The sequence below is a fragment of the Mobula hypostoma genome, chromosome 2 (genome assembly GCF_963921235.1).
Source record: "Mobula hypostoma chromosome 2, sMobHyp1.1, whole genome shotgun sequence".
Lineage (NCBI taxonomy): Eukaryota > Metazoa > Chordata > Chondrichthyes > Myliobatiformes > Myliobatidae > Mobula > Mobula hypostoma.
In genome coordinates this window covers 62,627,664-62,640,779 of record NC_086098.1, presented here as the reverse complement: position 1 = coordinate 62,640,779, position 13,116 = coordinate 62,627,664, and the positions used below count along the sequence as shown (strand labels likewise).

Below are 13,116 nucleotides of genomic sequence, written 5' to 3'. Positions count from 1 at the left end.
GCACGAACCGATGATAAAAGTTAACCATCCCTACGAACCCCTGCAGGCCCTTGACCGTGCTGGGCTTGGGGAACTGGAGGATGGCCTGGACCTTGTCCAGTAGGGGAACTGCGCCATGTCGGTTGACTCTGTGGCCCAAGAAGTTGATCTCCGTCAGCCCAAACTGGCACTTCGCTGGATTGATTGCCAGTCCATGGTCACTCAGGCATTGGCAGAACTGGCCCAAATGTGCCACGTGCTCTTGGTGCGAACTGCTGGCCACCAGGATATCGTCCAAGTAAATGAAAACGAAATCCAGGCTGCGTCCCACCGAGTCCATGAGCCTTTGGAAAGTTTGGGCTGCATTCTTGAGACCAAAAGGCATCCTCAGGAATTTGAACAAGCCGAACAGGGTGATGGTGGCTGTCTTGGGCATGTTGTTGGGGTGCACTGGGATCTGATGGTATCCCCTGACCAGGTCGATTTTCGAGAAGATGGTCACTCTGTGCAGGTTCGCCATGAAGTCCTGGATGTGGGGTACCGGGTATCTGTCGGCAGTAGTAGCGTCGTTGAGCCTCCTGTAGTTTCCGCAGGGCCTCCATCCTCCTGCAGACTTGGGCACCATGTGCAGCGGGGATGCCCACGGGCTGTCTGAGCGGCGTACGATTCCCATCTCTTCCATCTTATGGAACTCCTTCTTGGCGAGGTGAAGCTTGTCGGGTGGAAGCCTGCGACCTCAGGCGTGCAGCGGCGGTCCTTGCGTGGGGATGTGGTGCTGCACGCCGTGCTTGGAGTCGGCCACGGAGAACTGCGGGGTGACTATAGAGCGGAATTCTGCCAACACCCTAGCGAATTCGTTACCCAAGAGGGTCACGGAATCCAGGAGGAGGGCCGGTAGCTTGGCTTCTCCGTGCTGGAAAGTCTGGAACGTCTCGGCGTGAACCAAACGCCGGCCTTTTAGGTTGACCAGGAGGCAGTTGGCTCGTAGGAAATCTGCCCCTAGTAGTGGCTGTGACCCCGCTGCCAACGTGAAAGTCCATGTGAAACGGCTGGACCCAAAATGCAGTGAGATAGTTCGCGGGCCGTACGTCTGAATACTGGTGCCATTTGCAGCAGTGAGTTCGGGGCCTGTGACCACGTTACAAGTGTCCATGTTCGAGGGGGGGACTATGCTGACTTCGGCCCCGGTGTCTACCAGGAAGCGCCTCCCGGAGTTTAAGTCCCAGAGGTACAGGAGGCTGTCTGGGTGGCCAGCCGTCGTTTCCCGGAAAAGCACATGGTGGACGGCAACGGCATGCGCCTGAGCCCCATCTTTGGTGATAGAAACACCATTGTTCCGAATTTGTGGCTTTTTCCCCCGTGGGTCTCGATGGCTTTGGGATGCGCAATCATGGCTTGGCAAATGGAGGCTGCTCCACATTGCTTGCTCTGCCAAAGGGCGTCTGCTTTAGCCGCGACCCTGCGTGGGTCGCTGAAATCTTCACTCACGAAGAGGAGGCGAATGTCCTCCGGCATTTGCTCGAGGAACAACTGTTCAAATAAAAGGCACGGCTTATGGCCGTCCCTGAGTGCCAGCATATCATTCATGAGCTCAGATGGCGTGCGGTCGCCCAGGCCGTCCATGTGTAGGAGCTGCGCAGCCTGTTCGTGGCGGAAGTGTCCAAAAGTACGGGTCAGGAGCGCCTTAAGCTTGGTGTACCTGTCCTCCGTTGGTGGCTGGTGTGGGAAGTCGATGATCCAGCCTGCCGTCTCCTGGTTGAGCGTGCTGACCACGTAGTAGTACCACGTGGCGTCGGCTGTAATGCCTCTGATATTGAACTGGGCCTCAGCCTGCTCGAACCAAACGTGGGGCTGAGTGGCCCAGAAAGTTGGGAGCTTCAGAGAGACCATGCTGTGCGAGTTGCTTGAACTCATGGCTGGTCGCTGAGTTGCCGGTGCCAGATGCCGTCTGGAACGTCGGGGTCACCAATGTAGTCGCGCACAAACGCACTACTAAAGAAACACACAGAGGCAGAGAGAGCTGAACTCAGAATGCTTTTACTGATCCAAAATCGCGCGCTTAAATCTCCCCTCCTATGGGCCCCTGCAACCCGCAGGGCGGACATGGCATCAGACTGTCCCCGGAAGGTCTGCCCCAAGCGGGTAGTTCCAAACGCACTACTGCATGTCTGCCCACGGCTCCCGATGGCGGTTCGAGTCCCGCGTGTGTGGGCCGCCACACTTGTAAATTTTCATTAAAACAGTACAGTTTAATTCCTTGAGCTATGGTCACATTTAAGGTTAGAATGAAATCAATTTATTCTTTGCCTATATAAATGCATCAAATGTAACAGGCTGAATTAAAGGTTGGTTATGATGAATTGGACTATGCAAAATAATAAGGTACTTCATATAGATCTTAATTTATGGAAGAGTATGGGCAGTGATCTGAGGAAGATTGTTTCTGTTACTTGGTAACAAGGGACATAGATTGTGGACTACCACAGGAAAAATAAGAGTATAAGTGGGTGGAGGGTCATTGGAATTTTTTCTCAACTGTCTACTGAAGTATAGAATGCTCAAGTGGCTTTTGAAAGCTTGTTGAATCATTTAAATTGTAAGTAGTTGAGAAGGAAAAATATGAAATGTTACAATAAAAGTGATATGGCACTGCATTTCACTTTTATTGTAACATTTCATGCATGAACACGTGACTTTTCTTATATTAACATAGAAGTGATGGGCTAAATGACTTTGATCTTGTTTATGTGGTGATTGCTATAATTTAGTGACAAACATTTTAAAAGACTTCATTCAAGAATAACTCCTGCAGCAGGATCTAAATGCTTTCTTCTGCATTCTTTCTCAGTAAGAGTTCCAAATCATGTACTATTTAATGTTTTGTATTTGCATATGAGAAAGTTAAACAGAGAATAGCCTAACCTGCAAACTAATGGTATAAACTGAACATTTTTCAATAACAGTATTTGAAACTATAAAGAGACACTATGTTGATGCAGCTCTCCTGAGGTTTCTGTAAATTTACCCAAACTAGTATATGAAAGAAACCCATTGTGAAGATAAAGTGAATTCTTGCTAGAGGATATTTGTTTTCAAACCCTGATCGGAAGAAATAAATGCTGTTTCTGAAATAATACTTCAACACACCCTCAGTATGCAAGATTTTGCCACTCTACATAATGAAAAAGTATTGAAGAGATGATTGAAAATTTCAGTTGATCATGTATCAGTACTGCTGAGTTTTCTTTGTTAACATGTAGCTTTTGCATATCTGAAATCCAATGTTTTTATATTTGGTAAAGGTCTTGAAACCTACAGCTAAGACACTTTAAATCTTAGTATGACAGATTTGTTCAATTTAAAATGAATATTTTGAATGGATTATGTTGTTTCATTTTAGCCAATGAAGCAGGGGAAACACCACTTGATATAGCTAAACGCTTAAAACATGCTCAGTGTGAAGAAGTGGTACGTTCTATATTTACTTTATTCTTATTGTAATTATTCCAATATATCACTTATATTTATGCAACTTTAAAAATCATGATTTTGATTTTCAGCTTATACAATCGTTATCAGGAAAATTCAACGCACATGTGCATGTAGAATATGAATGGAGGTTGCATCATGAAGATTTGGATGAAAGTGATGATGATATTGAAGACAAGGTAGAGATGTGACAGTCAGAGACATATTCCTTTAATGTTTTTTTTATTTTTTCTTAAAGTTTTATCTGCTGTATTTGTAAATGTTTATCAATTAAAGCAATATAATGCTTTTTCCAGGTAGTTGCCCTGGCACCATCCAGAATTATTACTGCTTAGACAGTTTTGTTGCTTTTCTATGTAGACCTCAGTTGTAATCCTGAGTGTTGGGCATATCAAAGCTTTTGAAATCTTCCAAGTCTTAACTTAAATTATCTGATTCAAAAGGACCACATTTATACTGCTAGAATCCTGCTGGAATTCTGATTTTAATATTTTATGCTAACCATATGAGGTAGTACCGCAGATAAATATAAAATGTTGTGTAGGACTGCAAATGGAGGAGAGTGTTGAATGAGAATTTTTCAACCTCATTGAAGCTCTAACAAAACCCATCCTTTTCAGCAATCCAGTCCCAATAGACCCATCAGTTTCTATCAATTATCATATCAGTCAGGAGTAAACCAGCTTCAGCCTCCAGCATCCCATGCAGTGCTGCCAAGAGATTCGACCATTAAAGACAAGCAGCGACCATTCATTCCAAGTATGCTGAATAACGAGACATATGGAACTGTACTGAGCTCCAGCCCTCCTCCTCCTGTAACGATTGCTCCTCCTCTTCCGCCAAGGAACATCAACAAAGGTGAGTCATTTGCATCTGAGAGAAGTTGATTTTTTTTCAACACTTATGTGTTCTAATATATTTTAACCATATTTTCCCTTAATTAATAACAGGTTCTGGAAAGTTAGAAGGATGAATGTTAAATTGCACAGAAATTGCTGGGATGGTTGAGGGGTGGCAGAAGAAAATTGACAGTGTTTTGCCAAACTGGATTCAACCCACTGACCTCTGGGCATGATTTCAGCATTGTGGGCTGTGAATGAATAAGTATCTTGAGAGAGAGATGTATATTACTGGCTACTGAATGCTAGGTGCTCACAGAGCACTATTAACCCTTCAGTTTAAAGTTTAATCACAGACTGTCAATAGCCCACCAGTTAAAATGAGGTGAGAAAAACATCATTTGAGGAACTCAGTCAATCTTGGGGAAGCATGTTACTGATTGGTTAGATCTCACAGCTGCTCTCTACCTGTTGGAGGGAAAAAAATGGTATTTTTGCTTGGAGATGACTGTCTGCTCTTCTGAGTTTGCACTTTCGTAGTTCGATCTATCACACCGGGATGGGTTCCACTTCTGTTACTTAGACCATAGATGAGGACCAAGATGTTCAATAGCAAAAGCAATCTGCTGATCACTAATTCCCTGCAACAGAGGTGTTCTGTCTTTTCTCTGACTTCAGTGAGGGGTGCCAAGGATTACATGTACTTTTGAACATGCCTTTAATTGTATCACGTTGCAAAACAATCTTTATTTCAGACAGACAACAGACAAATCTTATTTGTGACATTAATAAGACCCTACATCTGTACCTTTATAATATTACCCCAGTAGCCCCTTTCACAGTAGAAATGTGTTAATTCTCTATTCCCCTCCCCTCCTTCCTTTACATTTATGGGTTTGTGACCAGCGCTTTGCTTTTGCTTCAAAGATTTGTTCTTCCATGCTTTTGTTATCTCTAGACTTGACCTGGTCTGAGTTCCCCAATCCATTCTCCATTGCCTCATTCCCCAATCATCCACTTGCTCATTGATTTATATTGGCTTTTGGTTAAGCAATGCCTGTATTTTAAATACTTCCCTTTTTTTTAAACTCACTCCGTGGCTTTGCTCTCTCTAGCTTTGAAGCTATTTCCAATTCTACAACTTTCTAAAATGCCCTCCACCCTGCCATTTCTGGTCTTTTAAACATCTCCAATTTTAACCACTTTGTCATACATAAGAAGCCCATCATCACATCAGTCCAACTTAATCCTGTAATCATCAGGGGTGTGGAGTGGAGGGAAGTACTAAACAGGGAACAGAGTTTCTAAAAGACACCAAAGAAAATGGCTTAGGCTTTCCTTGATTTTGTGTTGATAAGGCATTGCGGAAGGGGTGTGTCCAAAGTTTTCCATCCATGGCAGACAACATCAATTATACTGCAGAAACTGGAAGGGGAAATTAAGTCATTGTAGATGATCCAGCTATTGAAAGGAGGAGGTGTGCTGGAGCAAGTTGGTGTGATCTGCATACAGGCTGAGGAGTATTTGACCATTATCACATGGGATGTCATTTTATTACAGCTGCCTTAGTACTGTTCAGCAGGTGGGTATCATAGACAAATTGTATTTAGAGAGCATGTGAGGGGAGGTGGGCAATTAATTGGAGAAAGATGTGAAGTTGTGGAAACTACATGGGGGAACCTTGGGAGAAGTCTAGGAACAGACGGGGAAGAGGGCAAAGTAGCAGAGGTTACTGATCGGATTATATTAAAGTTGATTTTTTATTTCCATAAATAGTGGAATATTCTTTTGTGCTATGGAGATAAATAAAGAATAATACAAATCTTAAAAGATGTCATTATTCAAATTTCAACTTTCAAGTTTAATTATAATTCAACCATACATGAATATAGCCAAATGAAACAGCGTCCCTCTGCGGCCAAGGTGGAAAACACATTACCAACAGCACATAGCATGTTGCACACTGCACGTAGCACAAATAGCACATATGGTTATGATTTCAAAAAAACATACAGTCACAAAGAGAAAAAATATAGCCTAAGTCCCGAATTGTCCTGGTCCAGCTTGTTCTTCCACCGAGTGATCACCAGAGGGCAGCACTGACAGGAGGGGCCAGCTCCCAAGGCAGTATGAAATCCAGCAACACATAGCCGGTTCCAGTGTCCTTTCGCTGGCAACCGCAAGAGGTGAATCCATGGCATAAGGGCCTTGTCTGCCCAACAACTGAAAACGCAGTTGCCCTGCCATCAGTCTAGCCAGTGAACCAGACGTGCAGTATTTTACATTACCAAACTCCAACATTGTCTTGCGATCACAATAAAAATGTCCAAAACAATCACTTGCACCTTTTTTTTGGACCACACACCTTCTCAGCACAGTGGCATGAAATAAGCCCAGATGACAGCACAACAATGGTACGCAATAAGTCCATCGAGCAACTCACTGATGGGATAATCCTGCAGAAATTGATGTTCTTACTATCCAGTATTAACTTGCAATCGTAAGAGAGACATATGGGACAAATAAATACACCTTTGATTGGACCCAGAGTCTCCACTAAAAGCACACAAAACCTGTCCAATCCCAGCGTCATAGTATTTACATGGTGGCAAGTTAATTTAATATGTTGGTGCAGAAATTGCTTTTGTTTGCAAGGAAATATGCTTCTGAAATTAACAATTTTTAAAATTGTAAGACAGAAGCTGTGATATTATGTGATGTTAATCTGAATTTAATTTTTCTGCATTGAACTTAGCTCAACCTTTGGTTCCTGGTGTTCAGACAACTACATCATCAAGTGTTTGGAAGTCAGCACCAATTGGAATGGATACTACAAGTAGGCAAAGATCTGCTTCAGATCCACCAAATCTTCATCCACCTATACCACCAATCCGTGTGACATCAGCAACAGCAAGTATGTGTGTTGTTATTACAGTTTAGATATTCTTGGCTATTATTATATATCAAGTATGTGTTTGACTTATCCATAAGGCAACTTAATTAACAAGAATGAGATTGTCATTCCTTTTTCTTTGCTGTTTTTACTGGCAATGTGATTCAAAATAATGTGAACTTGTTTGATTTAAATTTGGATTTAACTATTTGCAAGTGATCAAGAGGGAGAGGGAGAAGTGGAGAGTCCGTCATCATGACTGACGCCGGCCCCCAGGCCTGAGTCGACGTCATAGTAGTAGTAATTATAACCCAGCAAACAGCCTGCTGGTAAATGTAAGAAGTGTTTTCAGGTGGTATTTTAATGCAACTGTGAATAGCCTGTTCTGCACATGAATAATGATCAATAAATAATCCTCTGACCATATTTGGTATTGGTTTGGGTATCATCCAGTTGGTTGAGTAAGAGTATTTGCTACCAACTACTTATACCTATTTTGAAACAAAATGATCTCCTGTAATGGCTTACTTTATAATTTTTTAAAATCCCATTTACATCATCACAGTCTCAGCCATTTTTATAATTTCTTAGTTCTGCAAACACAGAGAGAGGAGAAGAAAACATCTCATGTCCTTGAATTCTGGCTTTTCCATATATCATCTCACCTTGCACCATCCTTGGCAAGCCTATGTTGAGACATTTTGGTAAAATAGTCTGGGATCCATTTTCTAAAATCTAATACTGCCTTGAAAATTCACTTCTTAAATCCATTCTCTTATTCATCTGCTATAACATTTCTTGAGCAATAAATCCATGCAGGAGTGTCTGGATATTTTTATCAGGTATTTTGAATATCAACTGTAGAAATAATCCCATGGTGATTCCAGTGATTTTTGAGTCATTTGACTACCTTATTGCTTTCGCCCTTTGCATCCTGTTGATAAGAAAGAGGTTGTGTCGAAGATTAAATCCTTAAACAGAAAAGGATTTTCTGATTAAGAATCCTCTTGGCAGTGTGGAGGATCAGTGAGATCTCAGGGTCCATGTCCATAGGACACTCAAAGCTGCTGCGCAGGTTGACAGTGTTGTTAAGAAGGCATATGGTGTGTTGGCCTTCATCATCCGTGGGATTGAGTTCAAGAGCCATGAGGTAACGTTGCAGCTATATAAGACCTTAGAGAACTGTGTTCAGTTCTGGTCACCTCATTATACGAAGGATGGGGATGCTCTAGAGAGAGGGCAGGGCAGATTTACAAGGAAGTTGCCTGGAATGGAGAGCATGCCTTATTAGAATAGGTTGAGAGGTGACCTGATATAGATGTATAAGATGATGAGAGGCATTGATCGTGTGGATAGCCAGAAGCTCTTTCCTAGGGCTGAAATGGCTAACACAAGGGGGCATAGTTTTAAGGTGGTTGGAAGTAGGTACGAGGGGGATGTCAGAGGTACGTTTTTCACACAGAGAGTGGTGGGTGCATGGAATGCACTGCCGTTGAAGATGGCAGAGGCAGATACAATAGGGTCTTTTAAGAGACGCTTAGATAGTTACTTGGAGCTTAGAGAAATAGGCGGCTATGCAGTAGGGAAATTCTAGGCAGTTTCTAGAATAGGTTACATGATTGGCACAACATTGTGGGCTGAAGGGCCTGTAATGTGCTGTAGATTTTTTATGTTCTAGAAGGGATGTTCAAAGACAATGCGTATTATTCATGACAATAAAAAATCCAGTTAACAAGAATCATAGGTAACTTTTAAAAATAATTGAATTGTGTTTTTTTGTTTTTATTGGTACTGGGCTTCTTTATGACCTCTTTGATTTAGAGAGTCCATACATAGCTCTGTTGAACATGAAATATTTAGAACTTCAGACTATTTTGGAAATGATGTGAACTCTTGTGAAAGAACCTAACAAGGCCGCACAATGTACTGGTTTTGAACAGTCATCATTGAGAGTGCTTCTAGCACAACTGCGAAGCAAGACAACCAGACATGTGCGCCTGATTGTGTCCATTGCTGTGCTTGCCAAGACTACTCCAGTATTAGTTCTCAAATTTGGTTTCTTTACCACTAGAATGGGGAAGTGGATCAGGTGCATGAGAACAACACCACCTGCAGTTTGCCTTCCAAGCCAAATACCAACTGACTTAGAAATACTGTATATTATTCTTTCTTTATTGTTACTGCATCTACTGTAAATCCTGGAACACCTTCCCCAACAGTATTGTATTGTACTACAGCAGTTCAAGAAAGTAATCACCCTTGAATCACCTGAATGGCCATACAGATGGGCAATAACGTGGCCTTTCTGGTCGTGCCCAGATGCTGAAATTGGTAAATAAAAAAGAACTGTATGTCTTTCTTTGTTTTCAAGTTTGTTATTATTCTTTAGACCCTTCACCTCCAACTCCAGTGGCGAAAACTAACAGTGTCATTGAAGCAATGAGCCTGCAGGTAAAGCAGTCACAATCTTCACAGCAGCAACCAGGTTCTCTGCAGCAAGTTTCCCAGAACAAAAAAACACCCCCACCGCCACTGCCTCCACAGCCACCGCTTCGCACTTCACAACAGAAATCATTGGCCAGGTAATAGCTTTTATATATGTAACCTATGACCATGATCATTTTTTAATGAGTTTCTTTTAGACAATGTGAACAGCTAAAATTGGTGACATGAACAAATTAGAAATGACGGTACTGGCTTTTGTAGCATAATCTTTGGTAATATTTCCAAGACATTGGTTGAAAAAGCTGTAGGTTTTTTGAAATAGATGAATGAATTGAGATAGATAAATGATCTTCCTCATTCACTGTGATCTTGTGGCACCTATTCCTGGTTTAAATGAAAATCTCTTTTGGTGTTTCATTTTGTGCCTTTTAAAAAAATATATAGTGCAGTTTTTTCATTTGAGCTGCTCTAAAAATCTGTGGGAATGGTTGAAAAGGATTGTTAGATTAAAAAAAAGTTAGAAATTGCAACAATAGGATCAAAAATATATATCTTGTTTTTGAATCAATCAGTTTTGTTTAATTCTCTACTGTAGTTAATGTCATGTATCTAATTCGGTCATGGGATTTTTTGTGAATGTAACAAATGATTTTGCAGCAATAGGATATTTATTGATGTACTGTGGTGATAAAACTTGTAACTCTGGGGAGGACAGGCTGCTTTTCATCACATATTGTCTGACAATATTTAAGATTTAAACATTGTTGGATCTGCGCGGATCAACCGTTGCCCTGAGCAAGAAAATTTTACATGGCCTGAAAACTGTGTGGCACTTAAATAAACCATTATATAAAAGAAAATTCATCTGTGTGGCAACTAATGTGTGTGGGAGCATTTCAGTTACGGCATGGCCACTCAGCTTAGAGGGAATAGTGCCCTAGACTTGCATGGGTGGTTTCATGTGAAGAATCTTGCCAAGTGCCCATCTCGCCAATATAAAATATTCACTTCCTCAGCTGTATGAAGCAAGGATCTGGGGCAATACTGATAGAAACAGTTACTTGAAGAAAACTATTAACTAAGTAAATTTACTTGGTCATTATAGAACATATCTGTCATCTGTTCACAGTTCTGATCGAACACCCACACCTAAAAGACCATCAACAGTACTTGGATCAGTGCAATCACTGCCTTCAGGTGAATGAGTATATTTTATCAGCAGTTTATCTCTAATGATAAAGATACATTATTGCAGAGTAAATGAATGTTAGTTACATTTTACTCTCTGTAAAATATTTATGATACTTTTGATTTTTTTTTGTCCTTTCAATGTAATTAAAGTAGAAGTCTTTTTAATTGGTAGATACCTATACATTATAGGGTTTATCGCATTTTAATGCTTTTTGAACATTGAAAGAGCAGAAATTGATATGAGCACAGGACAGTGTTAGCAGTGGTTAGCACTGATGCCTCACAGCTCCAGATATTCTGATTGCTTCCTGATCTTCGGGTGCTTCTGTGAAGAATTTGAACAGTCTTGCTCTAACCTCAAGGATTTCACATGGGTGCTCCAGTTTCTACTCACGTACCAAAGACACATCAGTTGATAGGCTAATTGGCAGTTGTAAATTGTCCCTGGTGTTGGATGCTGGGAGAATTGGAGACAGTTGTTGAGTTTATTGTTATATGCACAGGTACAATGAAAGACTTACAGCAGTGTCACAGACACAAAGGTGGTTGATAAAGATATGATAAGTAAAATGGAATTTTTTTAGTTGGGTGTTTTTGGTCACAGCAAGCATGCTGGATTGAAAGACTGTTACTGTGCTGTGCAACTGTGACAAGTAATTATTTCCAACTTCTTGTTCAGCTTGTGACAATGTGTATGTTAAATGTTGGGAATTCGCATTCTCTTGCGTTTTCTCACTTGCCCATTAAGTCTCTAGCATAGATGATGACATTGACAGAACTACACATGTTATGCATGTTTAACGTATGAATCCTGGAAATGCCATGGGACAGTTCTTCAAACATGATTTTAAATTAACTAAATTGATACCCTGTTATCCAGGATGCCTGTAGTAGTAGCATATTTGTATCCAAGTCATGACTTCAAGTCTCCAGGGCCCACTTAAATAAGTAACTCTGCATGAATCACTGTGATTATACTCTAGTTATTTAGCATATGATTTGGACATAAAAATACCTCATGACACACTTCAGCTAATAGCATGGCCTTTTTCCTCATGCCCCAGCGGACACTTGTGCATGAGCCAATACAACAGGATAGATTAGTAATACAGACAATCCCCAGGTTAAGAAGGGTTCCATTTGTGAACTGTTCATAAGCCAACTTGATTGTAAACCAGAAATGACATTTTTATTAGTAATCCATATTGTATAATTTTACATACACTTGCTATAATTTCATTTCATTCAGTAGTCACCCCAGAACTACCCATAATTAAACTTATGGAATATATACTGCATCAAGTTATTAATAAACACTGCTAAAATTCTTATAACTATATATAACTGAAAAATTTATAAAAGTATTTGGATAAAGTCAGATCTCTGTAAGTCAGGTCATATCTAACCTGGGTAGCCCTTTTATATTTCATTTTTTTTTGTATCTTTCCATGTGGGAATGTATCACAGTGCCCTATGTTATGATAATGATCACATTAAAAATAGCAATTTGAATTGCACTGAAGAACACAAAAGATGCTATATTAAACAAACCAGTTTTACAGAATCTGCCAGAAAACAAGATAAGAAAATATATAATTGACTCAAATTTATTCAAAACTTATCAACATTTCTTTTCTTTGCCATTCACTTTCCAACAGGTGATGCTTCTGTGACATCTCAAGCTGCACCAAAAAAGCCAGGACATGCACCTAATTCAGCAAATTTAAACAAGGCTCCAGCACCAATGCCACGCAAGTCTCAAATGGTAAATAGATAGACAAGTATGTAAAAAAAAATGATCAGGGTCAAGCTGTAATCTCAACTTCATTTTGTCTCTCTTTGTTCAGTTCCTTCCTGCCTACATCTGTGGCATTTCACGTGCTTTCTATCACTTCCAGTTCCCTGGCCCCGATTTCCTTTTTTTTCCACTATGGACGTCCAGTCCATATCAGGAAGGGACCGTCCCCCATCAGGAAGGCCTTGAAGTTCTCTGCTTCATTAACCAGTGAGCTCATCAACTTCATCAGCTTTTCCTCCAACTTCCACCCTCCCTCAAATTTACTTAGTCCGCCTCTCCACTTTCTCCATCTGTCTCCTTCTCTGGAAAAAGACATCTATTGACATCTTTTACAAACCGGCTGACTTACGTCATCGTCTTGACTGTAGCTCTTCCCTCTCTGTCACTTGTAAAAATGCTATTCCCTCTTTCAATTCTTCTACCTTCGTGCCTTTGCCACATCTGTTCCTAGGACTTGGCTTTCCATTCTAGAACATCTGAGA

General features: G+C 40.9%; 1 protein-coding gene across 1 annotated transcript in view; it reads left to right on the top strand.

Annotated features, from left to right (window-relative positions):
• Positions 1–13,116, top strand: part of asap2a (ArfGAP with SH3 domain, ankyrin repeat and PH domain 2a) — a 257,441-nt gene that overhangs the window by 224,872 nt on the left and 19,453 nt on the right. Inside the window, exons 20-26 of the mRNA XM_063037946.1 lie at positions 3,380–3,447; positions 3,540–3,647; positions 4,089–4,326; positions 7,063–7,221; positions 9,590–9,782; positions 10,775–10,842; positions 12,495–12,601. Of these exons, the coding sequence (XP_062894016.1) occupies positions 3,380–3,447; positions 3,540–3,647; positions 4,089–4,326; positions 7,063–7,221; positions 9,590–9,782; positions 10,775–10,842; positions 12,495–12,601 (941 nt within the window). The remainder of the gene's footprint in view (positions 1–3,379; positions 3,448–3,539; positions 3,648–4,088; positions 4,327–7,062; positions 7,222–9,589; positions 9,783–10,774; positions 10,843–12,494; positions 12,602–13,116) is intronic.